The sequence below is a fragment of the Peromyscus maniculatus genome, chromosome 3 (genome assembly GCF_049852395.1).
Source record: "Peromyscus maniculatus bairdii isolate BWxNUB_F1_BW_parent chromosome 3, HU_Pman_BW_mat_3.1, whole genome shotgun sequence".
Taxonomy (NCBI): Eukaryota; Metazoa; Chordata; class Mammalia; order Rodentia; family Cricetidae; genus Peromyscus; species Peromyscus maniculatus.
The window spans coordinates 20,117,414-20,133,290 of NC_134854.1; the positions used below are offsets into that span (position 1 = coordinate 20,117,414).

General features: G+C 43.2%; 1 protein-coding gene across 2 annotated transcripts in view; it reads left to right on the plus strand.

Moving 5' to 3' along the window:
- Positions 1–15,877, plus strand: part of Slc25a13 (solute carrier family 25 member 13) — a 181,997-nt gene that overhangs the window by 101,894 nt on the left and 64,226 nt on the right. Inside the window, exons 6-11 of one of the 2 annotated variants that reach the window (XM_006986884.4) lie at positions 3,190–3,336; positions 5,159–5,297; positions 6,016–6,109; positions 6,316–6,400; positions 10,375–10,459; positions 10,882–11,040. In XM_006986884.4, the coding sequence (XP_006986946.1) occupies positions 3,190–3,336; positions 5,159–5,297; positions 6,016–6,109; positions 6,316–6,400; positions 10,375–10,459; positions 10,882–11,040 (709 nt within the window). Of the gene's footprint in view, positions 1–3,189; positions 3,337–5,158; positions 5,298–6,015; positions 6,110–6,315; positions 6,401–10,371; positions 10,460–10,881; positions 11,041–15,877 lie in introns of both variants that reach the window. The other variant, XM_006986883.4, reaches the window with a different exon arrangement.

A 15,877-nucleotide genomic window follows, 5' to 3' on the forward strand; every position in this document is an offset into this window, starting at 1 on the left:
AATAACCTTGGCTTTCGATAACGTTTGCGGTGGGCCTGGGGCCTATGCACGTTTACTTTCAATGGAATATCTACTATGGTCTTTGCTTTCAATGGAATACCTGCTGTGGTCATTTTCACGACAGCTCTTGAGCAGTTAATTCCTTCCTCCTGATTTGGGGTCTCTTGGATAGACAACCATTTTTTGTTGAATAGATCCTTATTTAGTTGGCTTTATGGACAGCCTGCCACTGATGATGTCTATCATATTAGTGCCCGCTGTACCTAGCACCACAGCGGCATAGCTAGGAGAAACCGTAAGCAGAGCGTGGCACCTCATCCACAGCAGAAAAGCCCTTCCGGGGAAAGCCAATATGTTGACGCTATTTCTGATGGAGAGTGGAATATTATCTCATCACATGGTCATGTCTGGAACCGCATGCCTGGGCACTAATTTTTAATGCAGAGGCCAAGTTGGGTTTTCCAGTCAAATAGAGGGTCTGCATGGTAGAGATGTGGCTCCGGGTAAATCCCCAAGAGCCATGAGCACCTTGTGTTGGAGATGGATGTGTGTAATACAGTCCATTGGACCTGACTGCTGAGGAAGGAGGAGGCTGGATCTGTGACTTTGAAAGGTGACCTGATGCATTCAAGATGGACTGCTGTGGCCCGAGACTGACAGCGAGGACCACGGAGACATTTGCGCCAGGTCTGAGAAGGCACTGAAGCACTGCTGTTAAGAGAGAAAAGGAACAAATGCACTTGAGTGAACGGTGAAAGGCCCAGGGAACATAATTTGGTAACTGGTTTACACTTGGGAGAAAGGAAACTTAGAGAATTGAAAATGACAGCTTTTCAGGTGATGTCACCAGGAAACCAACATGCCAGTAATGAAGCTCTGAACCCAGGAAAGGGATCAGAGTTGAGTCCTGGATGGGGGACATTAATAGTGGGGTTAGTGATGTGTCATTTTATGGCCTTTATAAGATATATATATATATATATATATATATATATATATGTGTGTGTGTGTGTGTGTGTATATATATATATATATGATGTATAACATACAGGGTCTATTCTTAGAGATTTTGATCTAACAGGTGGTAGTGGAGATTTGGAGGTAGAGTAACCCTTAGCTCGTGAGAAGTCTTGGACGTATTGTGGCAGCTGCTTTTCTTAGAGTGAGCAGCGCTTGAGGGTGGGGCTGGCTGATACCTTAAGCAAAGGTCAGACTCAGGGCTGTAAAGGGCATTGAGCCCATGAGGAGTGTTTCATCGGGGTCCTACTGCACCAAAAATGGCAGATGCCGTAACTAAGAAGAAGCTTCAAATAAGATAATGACTATTTCCCTACTTATTAATGCCTTAATCTTTAACATTCCAGCATTTATGCTGGCTTGAAACTATAGAAAACCAGACAGGAAAGCATAACTCACGACTGTATTCATTACCCAGATCCAACATTATTAATACTTTATCAGTCGTGTTTCCTACGCTCACCCATGTGTCACAAGGAAAGGACGACTGTCCCTTCAAACTGCAGTGACTCATAAGGACAATCTATGTTGACATAACTGTGTCATTATGTTATGAAAGCTGAGATGGCTTCCTTACTAATGAAACTGCATTTCGTCTAAATAACTTGCTAGTCCTTTGGTGACACTTTTTAATTTCATGCAGATTAACTTTCTCGGCCCATCTGGAATGTAGGCTGTGTGTCCTGAGGCGGGTGATAGCATGTTTTCTACAGAAGGAATGCTTCTGCCATGTGGGGAGAAGTGAGCTTCAGTGGGGCCATGTTTGGTTTTTGTGCCTGAGCTTATTTCCTGGGGATAGCAATAGAGAGCCATGATTCTTTCTGGAATTTGGTCATGTGAGTTATATATGCAAATGCATTGGCACAGCTTTGCCTCCTGATCCACACACGCCCAACTTCATTCTGTATGTGGCATCAGTTTTGACCCTCATAGCCTTGGGTGGAGAATCACCAGCAGCTACTGGGAAGATGGACTGGCACAGGGCAGACTTCACCAGCCCCCAACACCAGTAGTGTTCCTTCACTGTTGTTCCCTCGAGCATTTGCATCTTAGCACATGGTCAAGGTTGCCTGGCTTTGGAGAGAGGCTCATGCTCCCATGTGTGTTTCCCTTTTATCCACATCACGTAAGCTGGGTCTGGCCAGCTCCTGGAAACCACCAAACTTCATTCTTTTCTTTTCTTTTCTTTTCTTTTTTCTTTTCTTTTCTTTTCTTTTCTTTTCTTTTCTTTTCTCTTCTCTTCTCTTCTCTTCTCTTCTCTTCTCTTCTCTTCTCTTCTCTTCTCTTCTCTTCTCCTTCCTTCCTTCCTTCCTTCCTTCCTTCCTTCCTTCCTTCCTTCCTTCCTTCCTTCCTTCCTTCCTTCCTTCCTTCCTCCCCGCCCCTCTCTTTTGTATCTCAGATTCTAGAAGAAAGGAAACTGATTTTATTCTTTTAACTTTTATTTTTTCCTCCTTTTCCTCTCCCTCATCTTCCTCCTCTTTTCCTACCTTCTCCTCCTATTTTTTGAAACAGGGTATGGTGCTTTGGGTGAGAATGGCCCCCACATGCTCACATGTTTAAATGCATGATCCCCAGTTCCTGGAACTTTTCAAAACGATTAGAAAGTGTGACTTTTTTGGAGGAGTTGCTGGAGGTGGGCTTTGAGGTTCCAAAATCCCATGCTAAGGCCCAATTTCTCTCTCTGCCTGCTGCCTGGATGGATGTAAAACTCTCAGCTACTGCTCTGGCTCTATGCCTGCCTCTTTTAGACTAACCCTCGAAAGCTATGACCAAGCCCTCAGTTAAATGCTTTCTTTTATAAGAGTTACCTTGGTCATGGTTCCTCTTCATGACATTATAACAGTAACTAAGACACAGGGTCTTCTCATGTAGCTCAGGTTGACATCGGAGCCATAATGTGCTGTCTGGAACCGCCTCTCGACTCTTGGTCTTGCTGCCTCTGCTTCCCAAGTGCTGAGATCACAGACAAGTGCCCCCATGTCTGGCTCTGATTCCAGTGGGCGTAAGGTTTAAAGTAGAGTATACTTTCTCCAATTTATATTCACCGATCTGAGAAACGTTCTTTCTCTCGAAGGAAACAGTAGGCTTATTTCTTTTGTCTGATTTAAAAACGAGCATCCATTTGCAGGAAGAAAGTAAGAGGCATAACTGTTTGACCTTTTCTAACTGTAGGAAATACAGCTGGAGCATGCGAAGCAAGCCTTTGTGCAGCGAGACAGTGCCAAGACTGGAAAAGTCACCGCCATTGACTTCCGGGACATCATGGTCACCATCCGCCCCCACGTCCTGACTCCTTTTGTTGAAGAATGTCTAGTAGCTGTAAGTTGTCATTGTCCCAATAAAGCAGTTTTTCCCTGATTTGAGCTAAGTAAGCTAGGATAGTAAAGAACAGTTCTTAAGAATTATATAGTTTTTTTTTTTTTTCCTATTTAAAACACTACTATTTTTCTGATGTGATCACTTATATTACCATCCTTACAAACCAAAAATGTTTTGGTTCATTTTAGTGGATAGGTTAATTGATTGTCTGTATTATATAGGGAGTCTTAGGAATGTGTACAGTTGTTTCTCAGTGTCTCAGGAGGAGTGCACCAGGGTGCTCTCGCATACTAAATTCTGCAGATACTCAAACCATTTATACAAAATGACATCGTCTTTGGATATTACCTATATGTATCTTCTTTGTACTTTAAATCATGTCTAGATTGCTTGTAACATCTAATGCAGTGTAAGTATTTTTAAATCTTTGTTACACTGTGTTGTTCAGGGAATAATGGCAAGGAAAAACATCTTCACAGTTAAGTGCAGATAGAATTTCTCCCCCCAAATCTTTGTAAAGCTCGGCAGTTGGTTGCATCTGCACATGTAGAATTCTGTAATACAGAGGGTCTACCTGTATTAACTGATTAAAAAGGGGGAAGATAAAAATGATTTGTGATTGCATGCTAATTTTGCCTTATATTTTGAGATATGTCCTATGTTGATTTTCATGTTTCTTCTTTAAGGAAAAAGAAACATGCATGCATGCAGGCACCCACACAAGCACACACACATTGACCTCTTGTTGGAGTCATAGGTAGACCAGAAACTCCAAAGCTCAGATTTTTCCTTGGCTTTTGGTGTCCATTGGGGTTGCACTGGTGCTTGTGACAAGCAGAGCCCTGCCATTATGTGTCATGATTGTCCCATCCCAAGGGATGTCCAACTGATGCCCTTACCTCTTGGACCTCCAGGGTATCCTGCAGCATGCTGGGTAGTGGTTCCAAGCCTTGGCCATTGGATGTCTAGGTCACCAGGGAAGATCATTACAGTGGAATCCAGGTTTCCTGTAGGCCCATGCCTCACCACTGACTCCCCTGTCAGCTACTTTAAATGATTGCTAAGTGAAGATTTATGTGGCTGTTATTAAAGAGGTGCTTTCCTAATAAAAAATATTTGTCTTGTTAGGGAAGGATAGAATTTGAAACCCTAAACTGAAGTTCCATTCACAGAGGACATGCTATTTGTTTCCCTGTCCCCAGTGAAGAAAAATGTTTCCTTATAAATTCTGATTATCAGAATTCTGATCAACTTCAGCCCCCACCTAAACATATGGCATCTCCAAGTTTTACCAGAATATACATGTGCTTTAGCAATCCCACCAACGTAAAGTCTCAGGACTTAAGTGACTATTGATTGCTGGTTTAAGTGTCATGCCATGTCTTGATATTAAGGTTGCATTAGTCACTTCTCATAGTGTGTCTGCACTGATAAAATCCAGTTTTGCATGTGTGAGCACATACATGGGTGTGCTAGTTTGTATGTTTAAGGCCTTAAGAGTTGCTCTTTAGATGAAATAAACCAACTTATAAAACATTTCTAACTGAAATTTGATCTCTGTAAATGACTACTCATCCTGTTATAATCCTACACATGTATTTATTTAGTTTTCCAGGAGTTGTATATGGAAGTGCAAGCCCTGGCCATGATTGGTTGCAGTTACTTTTAAAAATCACTTATAGCGTCATTTCTAATCTGAAAGGAAAATACTTAGGATCATTCCTGGTTACTTCCAAAACAGCATTAAATATATGTTCTTTTGGAATCTCTTCACCTATTTATCTTTTTTTCTTCCTCTCATTCTTGTTTTCTACTCACCAAGGCCGCTGGAGGCACGACATCCCATCAAGTTAGTTTCTCCTATTTTAATGGATTTAATTCACTCCTTAACAACATGGAACTCATTCGAAAGATCTACAGCACTCTGGCTGGCAGCAGGAAAGACGTGGAGGTGACTAAGGGTGAGTGACAGTATGGCAGAATGTTTGCTTCAAGTGTGTTAGGCAACGCGGCTGAGAAAGGCAACCTGGAGTTAATATTAGAATTTTCTGCCCCATTCATACATGTTAATTAATTGATGTGTGGCCTCCATCCTATGAGCAGACAAGCTAAGGCAAGCAATCTTCACAAAATTTTGATAAACTGAAGACAGCCTTTGAATGAAGACAAGATACAGAGTTTGTTGAATCTTTTCCGTTCTTACAAGAACTTGAGCCGAATTAGCAGGCGGGTCAGTGGCCTTCAAAAAATTTGTGAGAGTTCCAGAAACGTATATTGACGAGGGTGTATGTGATCTGTGAACTCAGAGAAGATATTATCAGCATTTCAATGGGATTTAAAACAAACAAACAAACAAAAAGCATAGAAAATTTACTTGGGGATTCAGGGTGTCAGTACCAGGAACCAGGTGAAGTGTCCCCGACGCTTCCTTGTTTTCCTTGCCCTGTAGTTGGAATGCCATCCAGGGTTGTTCATTGAGAGCCCTCAGATGGCACCAGGCTTTTTCTTTGGGTGTCAGGATGGTGGCCTGCCCTCTTTTCCACGTGGGTGAAGGAACTGGGGAGAGGTGGGATGACTCCATGATGACGCGTTGGGATTTCCATTCCTCCACTGCTTTGAGTGAATGATGAACTTAGTGTTGCTCTCTCTGACTCTCTCTCGCTCTCTCTCTCCATACAGAGGAATTTGCTCTGGCAGCCCAGAAGTTTGGTCAGGTTACACCCATGGAAGTTGACATCTTGTTTCAGTTAGCAGATTTATATGAGCCAAGGGGGTAAGTTGGGTTTTTTTTTTTTAAGTCAGTTTAATAAAAGGGGGGTTAGGAGCGAGGTGTAGGGAGAATACAGCAGGAGAGAAAGAAACCAAATAATGAAGGACAACACTGAAATATGGAAGTGATAAAAGGAACATTCTGGAATTCTATAATGTGAATTTAAGAAATCTGGGCCTTTGTCATTGTTATCTTTGCTCTCTGTCCAGACGCATGACCTTAGCAGACATTGAGCGGATTGCTCCCCTAGAAGAAGGAATGCTGCCCTTCAACTTGGCTGAGGCCCAGAGGCAGGTGAGTGAGCAGGAGTGAGTTCTCGCCTGGTGTTTTCCACGGAGTGGCCAGGCCCCTTACACTTCCGCTGCCTTCCCAGCGTTGGTTGCTGGTTTAATCGTTCTCCAGTTTTGCTCCCCGAATGCAAGCTTTGGAAGAGGCTGAAAAGGGAAATTGTCCAGCCGCGTTCTGGTGAACAGACACAGGGCATGCATTTCTTAGAAAGACAGGACAGTTCCCCAACACTAGAAATCCCAACACTCCAACACAAGCAGCTCTTTGCTTTCTTCCATCTGGTACTGAGGGGCGTGGGCATGGAGCGCCGGTTCTTGTGACTGTCCCCTGAAGCATCTGGCGTGGCTAAATGAAAGCTGTCTTTGCTCCTCAGCGGGGCACTGTCAGGGCATTGTCTCACAGCCATGCCTTCCGTTCCTTCTGAGTATCAAAATGAGATAATTTTGTTTAGTCTGGAGTCATAGTTCAGAGGCTTTTAGACCCATTTTCTCTGTGAAAGGATTCATAAGTTATGTGGAAACAATGTTAGGAATGCTAAATTTTATTTTATGGTTAACAGAAGCCCATGTCTTGGAGTTGTGGGAGTCAGAAACTTAAGACATGGGACCTCCTCGCTTAACCCTTGCTCGTCTCTGTAGCTGGGACAGAGAGAGCCCGCCTATTGCATGTGCTTTGCCTGCATGGCACTTGTAAAATAAATCCATGAACAGACAGAGCGTCGTTTTTAGAAAAAGACCGCCTTTAAGGCTAAGCCATCCTCGAATCTTGTGAGACTTAACTGTTTTTGGCTTGGAGCTCTGGGTCTGTACAGAGACGCCAGTTTGACCACAATGGGTTGACTCGGGCTGCATTTTTAGGGCTGTCAGGCCTGGAGCCAGGACCCCTCCTCCCTTAGCTCCTTCCACCCAGAGGCGGCAGTGAGTTTTGTGTGAGGCATGGAAGTGGAAGGGAGTGGGTGTGTGCTCAGTAAATCCTAACTAGGCACCTCTGGGAAAGCAGCTGGCTGTGGTTAAAAGAGGAAGCCGATTCCCCCTGGTGCAGCAGAAAGAACTGTGTAATCCCGGGCAGAGGTGGAAGCAGCCTTGCTCTCTCCTCCCTTTGATTTCAGACGCTGTGTCTGAGATAATTATCTCTTCGTCTGCATGCTACCAGCTATTGTAGAAATTTGGGGATTAAGGAAAGCAGAGGGGCTGTTTCAGATCTGCTTCCCCCCTGGCAGCAGCGCCTCTCCGTTTTCCCTCTGCGCCCTTTGCAGCTTTGGAGGGCTCGTGAGGGGTGCTTGTTGGTGCCGGCTCCGAAAGGGTTAGAGGAGTCTGATGAACTCCGCTACAGTCGGAAGTGACTGGCTGATGCTCAGAGGTTTTCGATCAATTGATAGCAACCCTACCTGAAACCCAGTGTGGTTTCTACTGCATGGACCCCACTGCTCCTGACAAATTCAAACAAGGCAGGCCATCTACCCGTGGGCCAGTTGATGTATCCCAGCACCTTATAGCTCTTGCGGGGTTTGTCCTAGACGGGGAGCCATGAAGGTGGACTCCTTTCCCTGTGTCATTTGAAGAACATACTGCATTTTGTAGCTTCTAAAAGTTAAATGGAACCTGCAATTTGGTTTGTCCTCTAGAGGAAGAGTCAGCAGTAAGGGCAGGTCCCTTCCTGTGGTATCTTGAAAGTGCTCTCATTCATTATTTTGATGCCAGAACATTTTTAGTATCACATGTTTTCATCAATGCAAATAAAATAATGTTCCTCCTTTGAATACTTCTGTCACCCTGAAGGTAGAGTACGGGGGTAGAGTTGGAGACAACTCATGGTATTTTCAGAAGGAATGTTTTACCTTCTTAGACATGCACATTTCTACGCAAAGCTGTTTTCGGTTAAATGACTGAAGATTTCAAATGATCTCATTGTATTGGAATTGTGTTGCATTGACAGCCGTTAAAATTCAGTGCGTTGGTAGCTGAGGTTGGTGATTGTTTTCATTGTTCGCTGATGTTAATTATCAGGCCTTTTGAAAACAAATGTTATTGAATGTATTTATTCATTCAACAGGTATTATTTGGTGCTGACTGTATGTCACCCTTACTTGACAACTCTGTGGGACAAAGTTAATACTTTATTTACACTGACAGGGTAGTACAACATTCTAAAATGTTTCGGCCTCCGAATTGTGAAAGATAGCAGGTCACAAGAACAACAGCAGACAGCTGCCTGCCTAGAAATGCAGAGTTTAGGAAGATGGCCCAAATGTGGAGAAAGTTTTTGCAATCACCTATAATTTGCCCATCTAGTTATGGCCATTGTAAACATTTTGAGTGTCACTAGGTAATAGAAATGAGAAAATACTAGTATTAATTTTATATGTGTGTGTATCAACAAGTAATCTTAACAACAACAAAAGACTTCATATTCTACTCTTTTTTTTTTTTTTTTTTTGAGACAAGGTTTCTCTATGTTGTTTTTGGTGCCTGTCCTAGATCTCACTCTGTAGACCAGGCTGGCCTCGAACTCACAGAGATCCGTCTGGCTCTGCCTCCCGAGTGCTGGGATTGAAGGCATGCGCCACCACCGCCCGGCTCGTATTCTACTCTTTCATTTTCTTTTCAATACCACGAAGAGCGGGAGGAGTGGCTGGGCTACAAAGAGCACTTGTTGCTCTTGTCGTGAACCTGGGTTTAGTTCCCAGCACTCACACGGCGGCTGACAACCATCCTTACCTTCTGTTCTGGGAGACTCTATAACCTCGTGGGTACCGGGTACTCATGTGGTGCATACACATACAGTAGACAAAACACTCACACACGTAGAGAAAATGCCATGAAGTATTTCAAGCATTTCATAAAGGTAAAAGGAATATCACAATACTTGCCCACTCACCATGCTCTTTTCAACTTGTTTTCTTTCATTTTAAAAACTTATTAATTTATTGTTATGTGTGTGGGTGTTTCGCTTCCATTACATCTGTGTACCACATGTGTGGCTGGTGTCAGCATCAGACCCTAAGACTGGAGCTGCAGACAGTTGTGAGCTACCACGGAGGTGCTGGGAATTGAACCTGGGTTCTCTGGAAGAGCAGCCTGTGCTCTTAACCACTGAGCCATCTCTCCAACCCCTTATGTTTTCTTCATAAAATAAGTTTTGTGAACATTTTTTTTTAACCAACATCAACTCTTCTTTGGAAATACCATTTTAAATGATATACTTCTGTTTTAAAAGTGATTGTTATTTTATTTATTTATTATTTATTTTTGAGACAGTGTCTCACTGTGTGGTTCTGGTTTGTTTGGACTTTGATATGTCAATCAGGCTGGCCCTGAACTCACAGAAATCAGCCTCACCCTCCCAACCCCTGGCATGAAAGATGTGTGCCTCCTTGCCCATCAGTGTAGGATTTTAAACCTATTATTGGTCAGTTAGTGTATTTCCAGAATTTTTGCTCTTGGGGTGCTGCTTTTTTAAAGAGCCCAATCCTTGTTTTTTTCCCTGGTTTTTCATTGTTGTTTCTTGCCTAATTTCAAGAAAGTATTTCAGCATTCGAGATTACATTTATTTTAAATTTTTGGATGTATATGTATATATTTTTATCAGTTCTTACTAGTCTGAGTGTTACCATTTAAAACCCAAACAAATTTCAAATAAAAAGCCTAGCCAGTTTGATTAATCAAGAATGATGTCTCCTTGGTATTTTTACATTGACGTTTCTGTGAACAATAATGAGAACTGAACATCTGAAAAATGGTTCATAATGTTATTTTTCATGTCATGATTTTATGTCCCAATGCAATTTCAGTCATGCTTAGTAGCCAAACACCTATTATTAATAAGCATTTGATGACCTGGGATCTCATTTTGTCCTTCTGTTTCACTTGTATTAGATGTAGAGTTCAGCCAGTGATATGTTAACTAACCATGCATGTTTCTGTTCTGTCCCCTCTCTGTCCTGGGCTTCCTGCTTGCCACTGTGCTGCCTACTGAAGCAGCAGGCCTCAGGTGATGTCGCACGGCCAGTTCTTCTCCAGGTGGCAGAGTCAGCCTACAGGTTTGGTCTGGGTTCTGTTGCTGGAGGTTAGTCACGGATGAGTGTCAAGTTGTCGCTTCTGTGTTGTCCTGTGGTCTTTCCTCCTGTTTCCTGCCTCCCTCATTTCAGCATCATCCCCAAGTCAGTTACCAGCCTGTTAGGGGGGACCAGAGCAGAGGGGACTTTTCCTACACTTTCACATGGTCAGCATCCTGCAAGTGATGGTTTTCTCTCCCTTTTCTGAGGTTAGACTTTGCAGATATACTTTTAATTTAAACTCTAGTGACATCCTTTTTCCAGGGGGCATTGGAATAAAAATCTACAAATAAGAGTATAGAAAGGTAGTTCACTAATTCTGTGCATTAAAAAAAAAATCTGTTTTCAAATCTTTCTTTAATTTTTGTCCACCTATTCCTTTCCCCCAACTCACCTTAATTCCGGCTGAGATAACGGTATTACTTAATTTCAGCCGTTGGAGCTACCGCTGTGTATCCTATTGACCTTGTGAAGACTCGAATGCAGAACCAGCGGTCGACTGGCTCCTTTGTGGGGGAGCTCATGTACAAGAACAGCTTTGACTGTTTCAAGAAAGTGCTCCGCTACGAAGGCTTCTTCGGACTGTACAGAGGTGAGTACGGCGTGGAGCGGTGCGGCGCTGCATTTGTGTGAGTGGAATCGTGGCCAAGGTTTCGCTTTCCCATCTCAGTGCCTGAAATGAATTAGAGAGACTGTGTTAAAATGGAAATCCAGCAGATTCTCAATTATCCATGCTAATGGGCGTAGCTGTAGGCATCCAGGGCATGGCTAATCAAAACAGCCCATAGCCTGAAAGCCGTTCCTGTTGCTCTGTTGTGTGTTTTATTTCTTAAAATAATAAATTATTTTTATACATATTTTTAGTGAGTTTTTGAAAGGCTTATTGTTTGTGTTCTTGAAGTATTCCACCATCGACCAGGGAAACGAATCCTAGGAACAGGACACAGCTTGCTTGAGATTTGTGAATCTCCTGGAATGTCCAGTGGTCCCCATTCCATGGTATCGCTTTCCATGGGTTCAGTTATTCATGGTCAACCGTGCTCTAAAAATACAGACTAGAAAATTCCAGAAATAAGCAACTCACAAACTGTAAATAGTATACTAGTCTGAGGAACATGATGGACTCACTCATGTTTCTGCACCCAAATGCAGCCTTTGATTGGCCTCACTCATCTTCAGGTCAGTAGTATCTTAATGCCACATCACTCAGTCATTCCCTCTCTTTCTCACATCACCAAGGCCTCATATCAGCTTGTATTATCCCAGGAAGAGTGAGGACAGACACCCTAAGAGACTTTGAGAGAGACCACATTCACACCCCTTTAACAGCAGTACATATTTAGGGTTGTTTTATTAATGTTATTGTGGCTCACCTCTTGCTCTGTCATATTTGTAAATCCCGCTTTACCTTAGGTATGTACATATAGGAAGAGTGGAATGTATGAGGTTTGGAGTGTCTGAGGTCAAGCACCCACTAAAGGCCTTCGAATATTCCTGCTGTAGATGCCGCAAAGACTAGTCCTGCATCAGGGAACACTTGTCAGGCAGATAACCAAGTGTTCACCGGAGCCTTGCTTGCCCACCACATCCTGAATTAGTTGCCCCTTTCCTCCATCTGATGGATTTGATTCACACATAGCCATGGCATTCTCTCGGTCCGCCTGCTTCTTTTACATGTGAAGGTTATTAAACAGTGTTAACAGGAGGAAAAAGTGCATCACTACTAACGAAGGGTCCCACAAACCTTCTGTTCTATCAGGCTTGGCCTGTGGAGACAATGCCCTTACCCCCAGCTTTCTGCCTGTGCTTGCCTTTTGCACAGAGCAGCTCTGTGCATTTTCCTAAGCTCCGATGCAGAACTGGAAGGTGGTTCATGGTGGGCCCTTTGCCATTTGTCGAACGGCAACTCTTCCCTCCTCGTGATCCTAGTGCTTGGTCTTGGAGAAGCAAAGAGTGCCTTGTACTCCGCTGAGGTAGGATGAAAGTGACAGCCATGAGAGAGAGAGAGACCTCTAGGCCTCTTCTGCCACCTGCTGACTTTAGTCTCCTGAGTAAGCTGAGTTAATGAACAAAAACCCTGTCACCTTAGAAGCTGGGGGCTTCCAACTGCCTAGAAGCTCCATCCTGCAGGTGCCATTGTGTTGGGAGATACCCCTCATCAAAGGCCTTTTGATCTTCTCTCTCTCTTTTTTCCCTTGCCTCCTGCCTCCTATTACAATTGGGAAGGTCTTTGACCCTAGATGATTAATGATGACCCCTGTAGGGTCACCACCTTCCATTTGAAATGCTTTTCCTCTTTGGTGACAACAACCTTTCAAATAAAATGGCTCCCAGGTAGTACAAGGTTAATGTCACAGTTACTGCTCTACAGTAACTGAGGCAAAAATACCACCTTACCTGCACCTGTGGTGGTGGTGGTGGTGGTGGTGGTGGTGGTGGTGGTGGTGGTGGTGGTGATTTAAAGGAACACTTTGAATTTCTAGTGTGCGCAGCTGTCAAGTCTTGATGTTGCTTCGCAGAATACTTTTATGGGTATTGAAATTAATGGTAGGGGTGCCTTTTCAGTTGTGGGAACCCTGCCTCTCACACAGTGTTTTAACTTTCTGCCCCCCTTCTCGCCTCTGTGACTACACCTGGCACATCCCGATTCTCGGTTATATCTAGATCTTTCTCTGGGTGACCTCACCTTTTGACCCCATGGACTGAAGAGCACAGAGGGCACTTGAGCTGAGTGCCTGGCTGTGAAAAACAGTTCATCCCTCTTGAGGATCGAGCTGTGGGTGTAGAGAGAAGACACACTGCTTTTAACTTCCAGATGGGAGAGCGAGCTGACATAGAGAGAGGAGGCTCATTCTAGGCACCAAGAGACAGCTCTCTCCTGTTTCCAGGCTCATAAATAGCCATTTATCTAACCTGCTTTGGGTGCACAGCCCCTCAGGGCAGGGACTGGAGCTGTTTGTCAGGATGATAAGTAGAATGTGAATATAAGATTAGCACCGGGACTCACTATGTTCTTTTCTTCCTGAGTGTTTTTCTTTGCTAGAGGATGGATTTTAAAACAAAAGTTGACTCTGAAAAAACTCTTACTTAGTACCTGTTTTTAATTTGAATCTTGAGCAAAGAGATGATAGATAGTTAAAGTTAAGAAGAATAAGGCCCTGAAAATGATGTATTTCTATTCTGGACTGCTGAGGGTCCAGTACTCTTGAGTTCATTGTGCACAATCATTGTGTGTGTAAATGGGCCAGAGAGAGACTAAATGAAACTGTAGGTAACCCATGGGAAATAGTCACTACTAAAAATAATAGAGATAAAAAGACACGTAGTTCTTAGCTCAGCCTTTATATATAAAATCATTATATAAAGCATCCTCATGCGACTCCCTGTATGTTTCACATTAAATGTAGTATCATTGTTTTTTGAAGTTCTGTAGTTATAGAGGAAAATGGTCCAATGGGGACTATAAACTTGCTGCTGTTAATACTCTGTACTGGCAGTAGTTGAAATGTTGGAGTATATCACTAATTTATAAGTGAGCTATGAAACATTAGACATTTTCTCATATTTTAGAATTTGCATGAGATAGAGCTTTTCTCCACCGTAAAATATATAGTTGATCATGTTTCCTAAATAGGATAATTTGAGAATTTGGTACAAATGAAGTCTCTCTCCTGTTTAGAACTACCTCTGCATTGGCTTTCACAAATGCTGGGCTGGCAACCCCCCGTGAAAGTGGGTACCTCTGCATCATGTTTTTATTCCAAGTTAATAGTTCCCTGCCACACTCTTTTTGTTCTCACCACAGGAACACTGGAAGCTGTTTTTGTAGTTAGAAGTCATTCCCCGTGGAACCAGAGTGCAGGTTCCCATCAGAGAATTCTGACAGTGCTTAGGGCTCGTTTGCCTTTCCCTTCCTCTGGCAACTGCCAGCCTCTGTCCCCAGCCCTGCACCTTACCGGGCAGTCATCGGAACACACATCTGGGTCCCTGCCCCGGGGCCCCAGGAAGGCTTCTCCACAGAGGTAGAGTTCGGGGGAGTGCCGTGGAGCGTTGGAAAAACTAAAGTTGTGAGCTTGTGGCCCCACTCTCTGCGCCCAGTGGAGGGCTTTTGCTCTATTCCCAGGACTGTATTTTTTCACACAACTCTTGGTTGTTGAGAAGGATCCCCTTCGGAGCCTGTGACTCTGGGTTCAAACTCCTCTGTAGTGCAGGTGACTCTCTTTTCAAGAAAATGACTACCTCTTCTCGGGTATTTTTGTAAATTTTGAACATCGCCGGGCGTGGTGGCGCACGCCTTTAATCCCAGCACTCGGGAGGCAGAGCCAGGCGGATCTTTGTGAGTTCGAGGCCAGCCTGGGCTACCAAGTGAGCTCCAGGAAAGGCGCAAAGCTACACAGAGAAACCCTGTCTCGAAAAAACCAAAAAAAAAAAAAAAAAAAAAAAAAAAAATTTTGAACATCTAACCCTTAGACTAAGTGGATAATCCAGGATTCCCTGAAGTCACTCGTAAAAATCTTTGTTTCCTCCCAGGTTTCCAGAGCGATTTAACTCACTCAAAGGTGTTTGAGACTTTAATGAATTCCCTGACAGTTCTTTTGCTGTGAATGAACTGCTTGAGCAAATCGAGTCAGTCATTGGCCTGCCATAGTCTGAGCTGGTCTAAGAGAAACAATTGCTGGGTAGTCATCCATAATCAAATCTTCTTAACGTTCCAGACATAACTAGTTGCTGCTTTTAAACTGATGGCACCCCCTCTCCTCTCCAGTGCCCAGGGGGTAAGATGAGGAGCCTCCGACATTGGGAGATGTTTTGGGAGGACTTTAGGCATGGGAAATATACCCAAGAGAAATCAGAGTTCGTCAGAGACGCTTCCTAAAGAATTTCTATTTCTATTGGTGGGAGAACCCTAAAGCTTGTTTTTGAAATAAAAAATATAAGAAAAAAAAATCCCAGAAAAGCAAATTCGATCAATGTATGAACCATGCCTTAATTTAGATAAGTATTTATTAGAAAATGAATAATAAAATAAAAGTCGGTCCCTACAAAAATAAAAAATTATTCAAATTAGCCCATTAAATCAGACATGCAAAATTTTAGTACAGTCTATTTCAAATTGTTTTTGTGATTCAAAGCAGTCATCCTCAATCCTGGCATGTTCTCAAGGTGACATCTAGAGGATGTTGTGGTGATATTTCAGGAAGCCATTGATTGCAGGATATTCTAGAAAAAAGTTGGTGGGCAGCTAGTTAAAGCCAAGTCTCTTTGTTATGGTTGATGGCAGTGTAGTTGCGAGGATGTAAATTCAGTGGGTTTCTCCTGAGAGCCCTCCATCATACTTAACTCTTGTGGATAAAAATAGACCTCAAAATGATAACGCTAAAATAAATCCATTGAAGTTTTGGTCACCGCTATTAGCATCACTTATTGAC